At 41.0% G+C, this 15531-nt stretch overlaps 3 protein-coding genes across 3 annotated transcripts; 1 reads left to right on the plus strand and 2 right to left on the minus strand.

The window, feature by feature from the left end:
- Window positions 1-349: 349 nt before the first annotated feature.
- On the plus strand, window positions 350-1099 carry gng3 (guanine nucleotide binding protein (G protein), gamma 3; the record flags this gene model as incomplete). Its single annotated transcript, XM_080529825.1, has 2 exons — window positions 350-448; window positions 971-1099. The coding sequence occupies 2 exons, from the start codon at window positions 350-352 to the stop codon at window positions 1097-1099; spliced, it is 228 nt and encodes a 75-aa protein (XP_080385951.1).
- Window positions 1100-1854: 755 nt separating this feature from the next.
- On the minus strand, window positions 1855-4280 carry banf1 (barrier to autointegration nuclear assembly factor 1). Its single transcript, XM_080529824.1, has 3 exons — window positions 4184-4280; window positions 3284-3459; window positions 1855-3130 (listed from the first exon to the last, which is right to left on the minus strand). The coding sequence occupies exons 2-3, from the start codon at window positions 3407-3409 to the stop codon at window positions 2984-2986; spliced, it is 273 nt and encodes a 90-aa protein (XP_080385950.1). The 5' UTR covers window positions 3410-3459; window positions 4184-4280; the 3' UTR covers window positions 1855-2983.
- A 1022-nt stretch (window positions 4281-5302) lies between these two features.
- Window positions 5303-14485, minus strand: sart1 (spliceosome associated factor 1, recruiter of U4/U6.U5 tri-snRNP). Its single transcript, XM_080529787.1, has 20 exons — window positions 13993-14485; window positions 13734-13788; window positions 13591-13646; window positions 13340-13466; window positions 13147-13249; window positions 12955-13032; window positions 12655-12754; window positions 12386-12528; window positions 12055-12261; window positions 11800-11903; window positions 11586-11719; window positions 9124-9248; window positions 7948-8118; window positions 7557-7667; window positions 7297-7384; window positions 7027-7117; window positions 6702-6837; window positions 6381-6470; window positions 5747-5868; window positions 5303-5528 (listed from the first exon to the last, which is right to left on the minus strand). The coding sequence occupies exons 1-20, from the start codon at window positions 14264-14266 to the stop codon at window positions 5510-5512; spliced, it is 2334 nt and encodes a 777-aa protein (XP_080385913.1). The 5' UTR covers window positions 14267-14485; the 3' UTR covers window positions 5303-5509.
- Between the last annotated feature and the right edge of the window lie 1046 nt (window positions 14486-15531).

Here is a 15531-nt window from a genome sequence, read left to right on the forward strand (position 1 = left end):
GCCAAAAAGATGTGTGGAACATTTCGGAGCAGAGGGAGTAGAATTAGATCATGTCTGATTACCGGTAGTCTGATTCATAAAACTGCCTCATTTCATTGATATACATCCATATAAATCTAAGCTTTTCTCTACAAATAGAAGGAGCTTATAGTAAGTAAAAATAATGCATTTCATTCATGTCATGCAACATAATAATACTGTGCGTTCTCAGCCATCAGTGCTGGGTATGCACGTTCTGTAATGTGTGTGTGTGTGTGTGTGTGTGTGTGTGTGTGTGTGTGTGTGTGTGTGTGTGTGTGTGTGTGTGTTGTGAATATACTGTATATACTTTTTCATGGGTCTTGACAGGATGAAAGGAGACACCCCAGTGAACAGTAGCATGAGTGTCGGACAAGCCAGGAAGCTGGTCGAGCAACTGAAAATTGAAGCCAGTTTTTGCAGGATCAAGGTAGAACTGTTTCAATGTCCAAGATCTATGCATTAATGCCTTAATAATAAGACTACTGCCATGTACTGCTCAGTGGTATCAAAACATGGACCCATAGAATATATGTTAATGGGGTTACAACATACAGTATAACCCTTCACACCAGCATTGGATTGTGGTCAAAGACAGAAGTTATTGTCAATCTAACTGATGGAATTGACATCTCACAGCTCTGTACATACAGTCATGGACAAAGCTATTGGCACTCCTGCACTTTTGTCAGATAATGCACCACTTCTCCTAGATTGTTGCAATTACAAATGCTTTGGTATTCACATGTTTATTTCTTTTGTTTGCATTGGAACAACACCAAAGCATTTGTAATTGCAACAATCTGGGAGAAGTGGTGCATTATCTGACAGAAGTGCAGGGGTGCCAATATGTATGACTGTATGTCCTGTCAATTATGTTTATACCCTTCTTTCACTCCAAATTAACCTTCAATCATTTCCAATCCTGATTCAACCAACTTACCACCCTCAGGTATCAAAGGCAGCTGCAGACCTGATGGCATACTGTGACGCACACGCCTGTGAGGACCCCCTTATCACCCCTGTGCCCACCTCCGAGAATCCCTTCCGGGAGAAGAAATTCTTCTGTGCACTTCTTTGAGACAAATCAGGGTTTGGCTGTGATAACCAGTCCAGATAGAACATGGATTCACCACAAACACAACTAATTTAAAATATAAACTATTCATGTACTATAGCTTTCTCTTATAAAAAGCTAAAGAATATATTCTCCTAAAAACGTCTTAAGAATCAGATACCAATTGGTGCTCTACTGAAAGAAAACAAATCACTGAGAAATGTATTATATGTAACATGATGACACCATGGAGAATGGAATCATGATGATACAGACAACCTTGATAAAAACACAATTCATGGGCACATTTTCTTTTTTAATCACAGGCAAACAGGTGATGTACGAGAGAAGAATCAAGAATCAAATGTAATAATTTGAAACTTTTAATGCACTTGTAGAAAATATTCATTCCGTAACCTTTCTTAATTTATTTTTTATTTGTATTGATATCTTGACATTACTGTCAACACATTTAAACTGTTTGTTGCAGTAGTTTGTGTGTGTGTGTGTAGGCCAAACTGTGAAGCTTAAGCAACAGATTCAATTAGGACAAGGTCTATAATCACCAGTAAAAGGCTGTCTGAAAAGTCTGTCCCATAAACTGATACATGCTGTCTGTTTACTTTGTCTAGTTTACTTCAGTAAGAACATAACTAGCTATGTCAAAATTATGACAAAAAGAGGTACATTTAATAAATAAGAATAAACACAAACTGCTGTTACTTTGTTCTTTAGGACATGTTTTTATATTTATTGTTTTTTCTTAAATTTCAGGGATCTTATCACTCTTATGAGATCAATGTTAAAATGTAGACCATCACTGTATTGCAAATTTCATAACAAAAACACAAGCTTTGAAAAATAGAAACCATGAGGTATCAAAGATCAAAATAAAACACTCCTGTGACCAAGATTAAGTTTGCATTTTATTTGTGACTTCATCTATCTTATAAAATTGGCAAAATAACTCAGAATTATCCAGCTCTTGCAGTTTCTTCAGATAATTTATTTAATGAAGAGAATTATAAAAACTAACATGTTTTCACAGCTGTATACAAAACATGTGTTTCACATCAACCATTACATGAACCAGTGTTTCAACCATTACACATTAGAGCAGCACAAGCATGCTCAAGCCTAGGGAAAGATCCTAGACCAACAATGCACCTATTTTGATTAAAAATAAGGAGATGTGTAGTAGTTCACTTTTTATTAATATGCACTACTCCACAAACCATGGCACATTGTCTAGCAAGTGTTAATGTATAACAACATTAAGGCAGCTCTTGAACTTTCAAGCCATACAATTTTAAAAACCGGCAATTTCAAATGTGAATAATACAATGTTGGTTGACAACACCGTGGGGCGGTTTCCTGGAAAACAGGACCGAATCAATTTTATTCTTTCTATTGAAATATATTCTAAAATACTATCAGATCTTAATTTAAGTAAATGCAGAAGGAACAGTCATGGGAGATCACTGAACAGAGTTGAAGATAGTACCCATAGTAAATCATACCCATACTAAATCACACACAGATTTTGTAACAGAATTTTGTTGATAAATTGTCCCCTTTGAAAGACAGAAATTAAATAAAACACTCATCCCAAAGGCTTCAGTTCTGCCAAAGATATTCATCATAAAACAGGTTAGCATTACTGAGCTACAATGTTGGATGATATGAGTCAGTAGATGTCTTACAGTTGTCAGCATTCTTAGGTTTCTGAATTTGGATTGTACAGTAATAATAAAATAAACATTGTTCAGATGTTGGGACTTCCTAACCTGCTTCATGTGGTGCTGTGTGAAGCCATATGAGGTGGAGCTTAGTTGATGTGAGATAATAGTTGAGGTAAATACATGTTTAGAACTCGAAGAAAAATAGAAAAACCAAGGAGTGTCTGCTCTACAGGAAAGAATCACACCATTCACGCAGACAGCCGTAGCAGTCACCTTGCTGTTTGACATTTGCCCCACATGTGTCTTTCAACCAGTCGCGAAACAGATCCTCATCCTTCTTCAACACCAGGAACTGACCCAGGACAACATAAGCCTGTGGATGTGAGAACAGAAAGATGAGTGAGGTTATAATCAATTTGGAACCACTGTGAAAGGTGTCAAAAATACAAAACTGGAAAATGTATAAGCAACGTCAGTTTAGTTATGCAAAAAATATGCCTAGTTTATGAAGAAAAGCCCACATTACCTTGTCAAAGCCTTTCTCCTCCAGTCTACTGCCGAGCGCATCTCCAATGCCAGCAAGAGCCATCACTGCCTTCTCCCCCATGGGCTCTGCCACAAACTCTTTGTGCTTTTTAGATGTTGATGACATGGCTGCTTTGTGTGTCTGTCAGCACCTCCTGTGGTTACCTCAAAGCTTTCCTTTAAGGGACAACATATACATATATAGTTAATACACTTGGTTATTGTTTCATTTTCACCACTGTCATGATTGCTGATCTGAAACACATCATTTTTCATTGATTTCAAACTGGCAACAGAGTCCTATTCATGGTACATATGAGTCATTAAGACGCCTATAATAGAACTATATTAAGCAGGGCGCTAAACATTGATAGAAGTGTGAGGTGATGACCAATGACTGAACAGAAACGGACACAGTTTCCCAGTTCCAAAATGTAATGTATTAAAAATACTTATGTACCAAACCTTAGCGATTAGGAAGCTAGCTAATCAACCAGCCAGCAAAGTTACTGCAGCTAGTTACGTCATCGTGAATTAAATGCAAATAGCTAGCTAACTACCTAGCCACAGCGAAAAGGCGCACTTTTGGAGGTCCGCGCGCCTAACTTCAACGTGAGCACCAACCACTACTGACTCAGACGCTAACAAGCAAACTTATTTGACGGGTTTGTCACTATCTTTGACTACTGAATGTAGACTCATGTGTCTAATTCTTTCGAGATTGTCCGCACGAGACAGTACTACATTCGCTGGCTACCTACCTAGCTTCACAGCATACACATTTAGCCAGGCTGTGTGCTAGCCATCTATCATTACCAAAATACCTCATTAAACCACAATAACGTGACAGTGATTTTCTATATCGTAAGATTCATTTATAACACGGAGGGTTGTTTGTTACCTCGTATCCGACCCTGTCCCTCTGCCGACCACGGAGATGGTATTTACTTTGGTGGAAACCTCGCTGTGGCTATTTCTGTGATACGTGAACGAGGATAATAAACGGAATGTTCAGAGATGAAGACTTCCGGTTACGTTTCGGCTACTTCAAAATAAAAGTGCGAGGTCAGACATCACTGGAAAGTGATTGGGTCACAACATGTTATCATGTTGTGACCCAATCACTTTCTAAGGAAATATAATGTAACAGAAAGTACATCATCGCCACATATGACTTTATGACAAAGGACTGTGCACAAATATTATTCCAAAATGTTATATTAACTACTCAGTAACACTTCTAGAATATGGAAGTATGGATCGAGTATCAACCATGAGCAGTCTCATACAAAATGTGGATAGCTTTATACGGTGGCCATGCAGCTCAAAGTGTCTTAAATATAAATGTATAAACAAGTTTATGGTAGGCGCTTTTATTTTTTTAAGAAATCTTCATTTTCACCGGAGGTAGGTGGGCGGAGTTCCCCTATTTTCGTTCACTGTACAGTAACGACATATTTATGTATATACTCTGACGTTTATTTTATTAAATGGTGTGCTTAACGTTGAACATTGCTTACTTAGTATGCAATTTGAATATATGATACAACTGTCATGTTTGTAACAATTTACAAAGTTTAATGCAAAAAAAATTCATAACGCGTCTTTCACAAAAATCCATCACACCACTTCGTAAACGCGCCGTCAGGTCTTTTCCCCTTCCGCTTCCGCAAAAATCTTTGTTATTGCTGTCTTTCTACCGTTTTCTCCATGTAGAAACCATGATACAATGTCTGATAATTATCTTGTAAACTTATTTCCACATTATTAGTTTTACTTTCTTGTCTATGAACATTTATCTTTACCCCACAATAACAACAGTATTATTTGTTTATCATTAGTCCCTGCCTATAAGAAGATTCTAAATGTAGTCTTTGTTTGACCAGTCAACTCCATAATATCCAACTTGCTCTGATTTGCACCTATGTGACCCTTTAACATTATGTGATCATGACATCCCACCTACATATGACTGAGTTGTGAGGAAAATAAACATAAAAAACCCAGAAAGTTATGTCAATCCTTTACTTCATGTAAATAACAATGATCAGCATTGTGTACGATTCATACATCTAGGGTCAAAAGCAACAAATCCACTTTTATTACACACAACAATAATTACTAGGACATGTCTTTAAAATGTGTGTGTGTGTATGTATGTGTGTGTACGCAGCGGAGCGCAGCACAGCGAAGATCCTCAAAAGTAAAGCACCCCTCTCCAACAGATTTATTTGGTGATGTTGTTTCTGGGGAAATAATTATCACACAGATTAGAGGTCATATTAAAAGGTGGAAACATGTTGAGTTTCTGGAATTGTCAATCTACTCCACTCACTATGCCATAGTCAAGTAAGATGACCCAAGTCACTATCATGCCAAAAAGACTAATCCATCACTACAGTAATGCAATGTAAAGAGTATGAAAGACAAAGGAGGGAAATCAAGTGGCTTGTAAATTACTCACGCATTCATGCTCTTCCCACTACCACTCAGAACAATGTAGGGTGTTTTCTGCGACTTCTGTTTCTCTTGGAGCAAAGCCACAGTTCCCAGAGGAGTATCACTACTGCTCATCTTCTTCAGCAGCTGATTATTATGAACAGGGAGATTCAGATAAACACTCAAAAAAAATGTCAAATTCCCAAGGAGTAAAATTAATTAGATCTTGAGAAAGATCTCAAACTAACCTTATTAGTCAGAACAATACATAACGTTGAATTTGAAGACATTTGTTGCAAAATGCGCTTGATTGGTACTCTAGCCAGTATTATTCAACACACGTGTAACGAAACATAATCATGTTTATACATGGGATGAATTAACGTTCATTTGAATGAATTTTTAAAGATGAAAATGACAACATCTTCGCTGTCAATATTAACGTCAACAACTGCAGCAAAATTGTTGACTGCCAGCGAAATGATGGTAATGTTATCCTTGGTGTCATGGTGCCATGTTTACAGTTAGTTTGTAAAAACTTTTAACTGAGCGTAAATTAACTGATTTCAGAGCGCTCTATGACGTTGAAATCAGAACAGAATTTCTGAGTGAATTTACTTGAGGAAAATGTTTTAATAAATAATTGACACTGTACATACCGCTTCCTCTTCCAGCTTTTTCATTCTCCTCTCAGTCTTCATCTTACCAGACCCCTTCCCATGGAATCGATGCGACAGCTGCCGGAAAGCCTAGAAAAGGAATGAGATTTTGAGCAATATTCGAATCAGCATGATTCACCTGAATTTTCCCAGTCAACACGACAATATTACACAGAAGAAATTACCCCCAAAAAATAACAAAGCATGAGATGCAATGTTTACCTTTGTTCAAATATTCCATCTCTTACTATATCCTCTGAAGACAAACATACCTCTTTAAACTGATCCCTATTTTGTACTGAAGGCTGAAGACAAACATACCTCTTTAGGAGTGAGCTTCCGCCCAGATTCATCCACATACTCAATCTTGACGTTAGGTTTATAGCTTTCTTTCTCCTTAAAGTCCTGAGTGAAGCCTCTATACTCTTCCCTCCGACTGTACTTGTCGTCTATGGTCCTAGAATTGGGAGAGAATGGAGAAAGGGTAAATAAGGGAATGGCCAACTGCTAGATGAAGGGGCTCTTATTACATACACATCACATACACATCACATATAAAACAAAAGTAAGGGATGGTCATTACTGTGCCAAATAATCTAATAAATGCAAATAATTTGCTCTTTGGTTCATAGTACAGTGAACTCACATCTTGTCCTCAATGCAGTAGTTGTCGTCAGCCAGGCCACCTTTTGGCGCTCGGACACGGGCAATCTTCTGCATTTGAGTATCCAAGAGACCTGATGGAATAATAGGTTATGAGCAAAGGTGGAAGAAAAGGTGCATTTAGAATACCATACTACATTGTGGATTGACCAGAAATACACATGAACATGGATTTTGTGTAAACTTCCCCTTTAAATCCTTTAGAAAGAAACAAATACTCCTAAAGAGTAAGCTGTGTACTGTGATATCGTACCCTTATTCTTGCACAGATGTAAGGCAGCAGCCAACCCAGAGTTGACGATAGGCTCTTCATCCAGAATGGTGGTGGAAGCCGTGGAGAACTGTGATAGAAGCAATTCACATTCAGCTTAATTAACCTCTGCAGTTCAGAAAAAAAACATTGTTTGTTCTCCACATGGGCCATGGAATGTTAACCACTCTAACAACTCTAAAAAGCACTACTGACAAATGCATGGGAAGGTGAACAAAGCTGAAAAACAGGATGACACTCACATCAGGCTGCTTCTGCTCCTCATCCAGGTTGACCATGCTCCACCCAACGTTCTCATCCAGCTCCGAGTCTGAACCTCCAGCACCATCTCTTTCCTCTTCCTGGTCGAAATCCTATTTAAAAAAAAAAATACAGAGTTGACACAAGCGTAGACTCAAAACAGAGTGAAAACACATTAGGGATATTTTAATTTCTGAAACTGAGCACACCACAATGTATTTGTTATAAATAATGTTAATTAATTTCAAAGCAAGTGTGTTAACAGAAAAAGAAAAAAAAACTATCTGAGGAAAATGTTCTGAATGAGGATCTTCTGTACCAGCATGCCAATTTTCTATCTGTGCTGAGATTAACTGTAGACCTTAACTCCTCTGGCCTGCATTTTGTACCCACCATGATGGCCTCCTGGTCCTCTCTGTTCCCTGAAAGACCATAAGTGGGGATGTCACCCAGAGTTCTGCAAAACTCAGAGGTGGCATTGAACACGATGTTGTTCTTCTGGTCAGGGTCGTCATCTTCATCATCACTACTCCCTGCCCCCAGCACTTTGACCCGCTGTACCACCTGCCGTGCGAGAAGGAGAGAGAACGGTTAAAAGGAAACCATTTTTCGAAAACTATTTTAACACCCAAGAGCAATTACATGTGACAACCTTTAGAGGGATCCTTCCCAATAGATCTGAACTTTTCTCAGTTGTAAAGGTATACAAGATATGTAACATTGCACAGGACAGGATTTCAGGTCACACTATTAGAACTAGGGACGCACCGATACCAGTACTGTAACCAATACCATGCTCGAGTACTAAAACTACTTCGATACATCCGCACCGATACCACTTTATGGTTTGTGTCGTTTTCCTACTCTGTTGCAGATTCCTACTCCCCTTGGTCTCATTTGGCCAAATGTAGTAAGATATAGTAGTTCTTTGGACCATTCAAAGTGAATGTCACAACAAGATGGCGACTACTTCACTGGAAATGAGGATCTCTTCTTCCACTATAGTATCGAAAATAAATATACACTATTTTGTATGAAAAAAGGAAATAAAAGAAAAATGTGCTAAACACGTTACTAGCAAGCTACTCTGTTACTAGCATAGAAATGGCCACGAAGTTCGCATTCACAAAGTGAACTGCATTGCAAATTTGCAACTATACTCGATCCGAGGTGAGTGTAGTGTGTGTGTGTGTGCGCATTGCTGAACATGTGAGGAAGATAGAGAGAATGATGCAAATAAAACGTTTTACTATTACATTTAACTTTTACATAATCAATTCACTTTATTAAGTGATTTGAAGGCAATAGACAGACATTCATTCAGACAATTTCAGACTAGCTTGTCTGTTACCAGCTAAAATATTATAATTATGATCATATATTAATATATGTTTTCACAGTCATTGTTAGAACTGTAATGGTATTATTAAGTATTCAGTATTGGTAAGTACCCAAATGTAAGTACTTGTACTCGGTCAGAAAAAAAGTGGCATCGGTGCATCCCTAGTTAGAACAATGTAAAAAGAGGTAGAGCAATGGAAATACTGCTTCTCCACAGAGTCTACACACCTTCTCCTCAGAGTCTTTGAGCAGCTGTTTCTGCTTGAGCTTCCTCTGTTTCTGCAGCTGTTTCTGCAGCTCCTGCTCTGCCTCGTCCTCCTCTATCACGGTCGCCTCAGGAAGGGTGAAGTCCTCTGAAAGAGAAAAACCGGGTGAGAGGGGTGAACAATACAAGTAGGTAATACCTACTAACGGCGAAAACACACCGCAAGCATCAACCTCAGCAGCGCGTGTGCATGGCGGAACTGCTGTGGCTCTCACTGTTGCGGCTTCCATACTGGAAGCGTTTCTGCTATGGCTACGGTGGAGCTGCTACTGCCAGCCCTATCTTTGTACATTGAGTTTGCCCATGATAACGGCCCTCAATAATATAATGTTTAATTTAACTTCATTATAAATTGTTCTGGGTTCAGTCTCTGCTGTCATCCATCGTTAATGAGCGGTTCAAAAAGTGAAACGGTTATAAGCAGAAAGCAGTCACTTCGTTTCTGTTTACCCTCTTTCAGAGCAAGAGTACTTAATTACCTCAGCAACACCTACTATAGTATAATAGTACCTCTGTTATTTGTTTAATTGTAAAACTGCATGTGAAAATAAGAAAGACTGTCTAGGACAACGTATTATCTATTTATGTTACTTTATTACCCTACTTGTCTATTTACATTTCCTAGATAATAGTAACATGGATGGTTAATTCATTTATTGTTTTATGGTCTTAGTTTTTTAGTGCTAGTTGTAGACAGAAGGAGAGCCAGCGCTTTATCGGTTGCTCTGAATCTGATCTGAAACCGGGGGTACGTGTGTGCATGAGAGAGAGAATGAAAGCATGAAAGAACAAGAGTAGTATTATATTAGACAAATCATTCAGAGCATATTGAGCATTTCCACAGGAATGTTATTCGTTTTTTAATATTTCACAATCGTGCCAACATTCACGCGACTTTAATCGCAACATAATACCAAGATGGTATCTGTCATATTGTTGCCGTGGCAAGAGAATACCGAGATTTGTGGCAAGAGATACCAGTGAAAAATGTTGGTTCACCCAATAAACCAAAGATACTGGATACTGGACCACCTGATGTTCTTATAATATAATTATAGCCTATGTGGGGTTTCTGCTACACTTGGCTTTTAATTTGAAACTGATAGCGGAAGTGTTGATTTAAAAAGAATGTTTCTGACATATTTACAGATGTAGACATTGAAACTGTAGTGTATGTTGCGGGTATGATGTCAATATGACTATCAACAGATCATTTTCACGCGTAGAAAATAGGCGAGTGTCCGAATCTCTAGAGGAGATGCAGCTCACTCGCGCTGTATGGCTGCTCTAACCGATTAACATGGGCGCCGAAATGAAACGCACACACGCTGCTGGGGTTGACGCTTGCGGTGTGTTTTCAACAAACTTGGCAGACAGTTATGGACCAAAACCAAAAGTGAGCTGTTTGGCTGTTGTGTACACTTGGGGCCCTATTATGCACTTCTTAACTTGCCGTCTTAAGTCTTAATTAAGACGCACCGCCAGGTTAAGACCTACCGCCACCCTTATTATGCGCTTCATACGCGCTACTGCTATTATGCAGGTGTCGATAGGCGCCCACACATAAGACGTAAAACTCCCGTGCATATATTGCTCATTGTGGGAGTGTTCATATGTTAATGAAGTGCACTAGGCGCCCCTGCTATTATGCAATCTGACTTTGCTCCTAGCGCTAAGAAGTGGTTTGAAAAGTTCTTAAGTTTAGACTTCATGCACGTTTTGAAACACGAGCGCGCCTCCGCGGTTTGCGCATGCATGTGGGCACACATGAACACGCACGTGGCTCCACGGCAAGACGTCAATTACGGTCACAGTATAAATGCTTTATTTCAGAAGGGAGAGGCCAGCGCTGTACAGTATGTTGCCTCCGCATACTGTGCACATACAGTACGAGCATGCCGTGCGTAATATAATGACATCAACATCTGTCATTCCTGCAGTCTTCCAGCGACCCCTCTGTAATACTTCTCAACTCACAAGCGGAGGTATTGCCGTGTTTATTCAGAAAATAATCATGCACGAGCTTGTTACTTTCTTCTGCAGAGAAGCACGCTGACCTCCTTCTTAGGACTTCCATAATAGCATAGCGCTAATGACTCAACGCAGCCGGTTCTTAAAGGGAATGGCACCTGGCACGCTGATTGGGTTGATTGAGAAGACGCCCAAAACACACCCATGACTAATTTCTTTGCTTAGCGCCGGGTTTTAGGCGCCCACTACCGCACGCATAATAGCAAAGTGGCCTTGACCACGCCTCCACGTCTTAAATTTAGATCTACCGCCTCGTCTTATTGCTTCAAACTTATGAAGTGCATAATAGGGCCCTTGGTGTCTCTAAACTGCTTTGGTAAACCTACAAACAGCATGACCTAAAAATATATTTATCCAACCCAACTCATCACTAACCCATGAATAACTTCCTCACCATCATCACTGATGTCCATGTCCGCCATTCTGATGTCATCAGATTGTTGGGGAACATCTTTTAGCGCACTGCTCCCCTCTCCTGCCCCCTCTTGAACCACCTGATCCAATTCCTTGCGGCCCCGACCCCGAACCCTGAAGGAGAGATGCAAAGAAAGTGTGAGTGCAACTAAAATGGCTAAAACTGTCACACACGTAGTTGACAGGAGCCGAACCTGGAGCCGAAGTCGCTGTTGCGTGTATCATCCAAGGCCATCTCCTCAGGCTTGTCCTTCTTCCTGATCTTCTTGATGCGTCGCTTGGTCTTCTTAAAACCCACCTATAGCGACAGCAGAAAAACAATAATCTGGTCATGCCAACACAGAACGACAATTTAACCCCACCCCCCACCACACACACGCACAACTCCTCCTCCTCCTCCTCCTCCTCCTCCTCTCTAGACACCACCTGCGCGTAGACCTTGTTCTCACCATCTCCTGGGGTGTGTAATACTCGGAGGCTATCATGAGGGCAGGCATATGCAGGGACTGGGCCTGGTCTCGCAGGCTCTCCCGGATGGCTTCAAGCTCACGTTCCCGGTCCCCTGTAGCACAGCCCCCGGTGGTCAGACGGAAACTCTTCTTCTTCTCCCCATCAATCTCCTCATCATACTTAGCCAGCAAAGTGCGGGGCTTGAACTGCAGAGCAAAGGCACAAAGTCGGGACAGTGAGGTTGAATAAAGCATTGAAAGATAGGCCATACAGTGTGTCAGTGTTCCACCTAAAGAGGACAGCGTTTTAAATATTGAAACATTTTCTTACAGTAGCCATGTCATCAATACTCTCCTCCTCTTCGTAGGGTTTGTAATCGGGCTTTTTCTTCTTCAACTCCACATTCTTCTCAGCCTTTTCTTTGTCCACCATGTTAACATTCACAAGAATATCCTCCTCCTCTTCAAGAACACCTGAAAGAGATGCAATGGGCTAATTTCAGGGACGGCATGTACTGGACCCGTTTATATTTATGTGGAGTAGGCATGATTTTAAATTATTATTATTGTATTTCTGTGCCTATGTCAACCATCTCTCACCTTTGTCTTGCAGCGTGAGGATGATTGTTTGTCCCTCTTGAAAGGACTCAATTTTGTGTTGCACAGAGAGACCCTTTAGGTCTCGTGAAGTGTAGGCGTCCTTAGGGGTAGACAGAACAGCATTCAAAAAGAGAAGACCAACTATAGACTCATAATAGCATCTAGACAAAAAAAAGGAAGCTACATCACGATTTACTGCAACTTAAAGCTAGCGTTATGTAGCCTGCAATCACACAGACACACAAGCACTTCAAAATCAGTGGAGTTGTAAACTAGTGAGGTGAGCCGAACAGATTGTACCTTCTTGCCCTGTCCAAACTCCTCCTCCACCAGACTGCTTACACCAAACTCCTCATCCATCTCCTGCAGAAGTTTGGCCTGATCGGGAGAGAGAATTTATTAAAAGGAGAAGGACGATAAAACAAAAAATATCTTCCGTCATCTAAAAAACCTCCTCCCATTATGGTTCCCTCCCGTTCCCTTCCCACTCACTCTCTTCTCTGCCAGCTCTTTCTCTTTTGACATCTTTCGGCTCTTCTCCACCCAGGCAGCTGTGTCATCCAACCAGTCGTCCTCTGCTATGGTCTTCACTTTCCTGAAAAGAGCATTTGTACATTTTTGGAGGATATGCAATGGAACAAAGAGGATGTGCCCTTAAAGTCAGCCAAAGCTTTCACATAATTACCCAAGTTTCTTATTAAGCAGACGTTTTTCCTTCATGGCGGCCAGTTTCTCTCTCATCTCTTTCTGCTGTTTAATGTAGACAGGGTTGATGGTTTCTGCCACCAGAGGATCCTCCTTGGTGCCGAGCTCTGGGTGAGCAGACAAGGGTGAAACAATAAAGCCACGAACAACAAGACACACTCCCAAGCACGATCTCACTATTACAGGTATTGTTATCTAGTTTAAGTAAACAAATAATCAAGTCGGACTCACCTTTCTTGCCCTCATTCAATTCCAAGGGCTTCAAGCCCAGCTTGGCTCTCAGCTTGCTGTCAGATAAAAAGCAATGTGTCAAGTGTCAACTCTTGCATCATTAAGAAGTGCTCCATCATTCAATGTCATATCTGTTTACTCACTTCGTCTCTTCGATGCTAAGAGAGGCATCTCCACCTGCGGATTTTGGTCCAATGTCTACAGAAGGAAATAACAAAGTTACAGACAATATGCAATATGTGTAAAGTAAACCTCACATCTCCTTGGATGAGCAACCTCTCGTCTGAAACACTAGCCAGTGCGAAAGTATTCTGGGATACCGAGATGCATAGATCTAATGAATTTAGTAGAAAGTATGAGTATGTATGTAGTATGCCATTTCGAACAAAGCCTTTAATGTACCTGTGCTCTCCTCATTCCCGACATCCACCTTCTCTTTCTTCACACGCGGCTCCCCACTCCTCTCGCCTTTGCTGCGACCCTCCCTCTCGGTGCCCCGGGCGCCTCTCTCCTTAGACCTGGACCGTTTCCTCTTCTCCCTGGCATCCCGGTTGCTGCCATCCCGTTCCTTATCCCGTTCCCGGTCTTTGTGACGGTGTTTCTTGTGTTCCCGGTGGCGCTCTGTGTCGGTGTCCTTGTCCCGGGTCTTCTCCTTGTGTTTCTTTGATGATCCCATTTCGCCTTGTTGTTGTGGCTACAATGTATCAGCTAGCTAGCTGGATCTTAAACCAGCGACCACAATGGCTAGCTAACGTCAGCTAATTGGAAGGAACAACGTTTGCTAGTCAGTTGAGCCCCATTTAGAGGGAAGCAGAAACATATGTTTTTGTTTAGTTTCTGTTGGTTTCTTTTACGTGAAAACAATAATAATCGGTTTAGTAAAACTACGAACCTCGGGAACGAATGGACGACGAATGTGTGTGACCATAAGAAATACTTCCGGGGTTAAATAACACGTCAGAAGAAAACAAAGATAGTGGACTTAGCAAGAAAACAAAGATAGTGGACTTAGCAAGAAAGCATTGGAAACATTTGCCCGCTGCCGGAAATGTGGAGGTATCTGATAGGAAGTAAAGACGTATGACTTCACCGATCCCCAATTGTTAATCAATTTCACCTGCTTTGGTGCAAATGAAAGCGACAACAGGTGGACAGCAGAGGCAAAAGCAAGACAACCCCCAAAAGACAACCCTATAAGGTTGCAGAGAATAGGAAATGTTAGAATAGGTATAGCATAGCATAGAGTACAGCACAGTGTTTTATTTGTACAGTATAGCATAGTGGATAGTGTACATAGCCTTTATTTATGTAAACCAGCTCCTTTCCCTTCTTGTTTTTTTTTGTTTTTTCTTCTTCTTTCCTAGCACCAGGGGAGCCCCCCTCCCAAATTTCGTTGTTTGGTACCTGTACTATATCAATGACAATAAAGACCACAAAGACCATAAATAAAGACCATAAAAAGGAAATTGCAGCTGGTGGCCATAGACCTTTTCTTTCTCCTTATCCTTCCTGACTGATTATTCTCTAGTTTAGCATTTTGCTAGAGCCCTTGTCACTACTGGTAGCATGAGGCAGTACCTGCAGGCTGCAGCCCATCCAGGTTGCACAGGTAGTCCAGCTCCTCCAGGATGGCACATCCATACGTGCCGTCACAAGAAGGTTTGCTGTGTCTCCCAGCACAGTCTCAAGAGCGTAGAGGAGATACCACGAGATGGGCCGTAGAAGGGCAACAACCCAGCAGCAGGACCGGTATCTCCTCCTATGTGCAACAAGGAACAGGAGGAGCACTGCCAGAGCCCTTACAAAATAACCTCCAGCGGGCTACTCGTATGCATATTTCTGACCAAACTGTCAGAAACAGACTCCATGAGGATGGCATGGGGGCCCTACGTCCTCTAGTGAGACTTGTGCTCACAACCCAGAACCGTGCAGCTCGATTGA

The sequence above is a fragment of the Nansenia antarctica genome (genome assembly GCF_963989245.1).
Source record: "Nansenia antarctica genome assembly, chromosome: 4".
Taxonomy (NCBI): Eukaryota; Metazoa; Chordata; class Actinopteri; order Argentiniformes; family Microstomatidae; genus Nansenia; species Nansenia antarctica.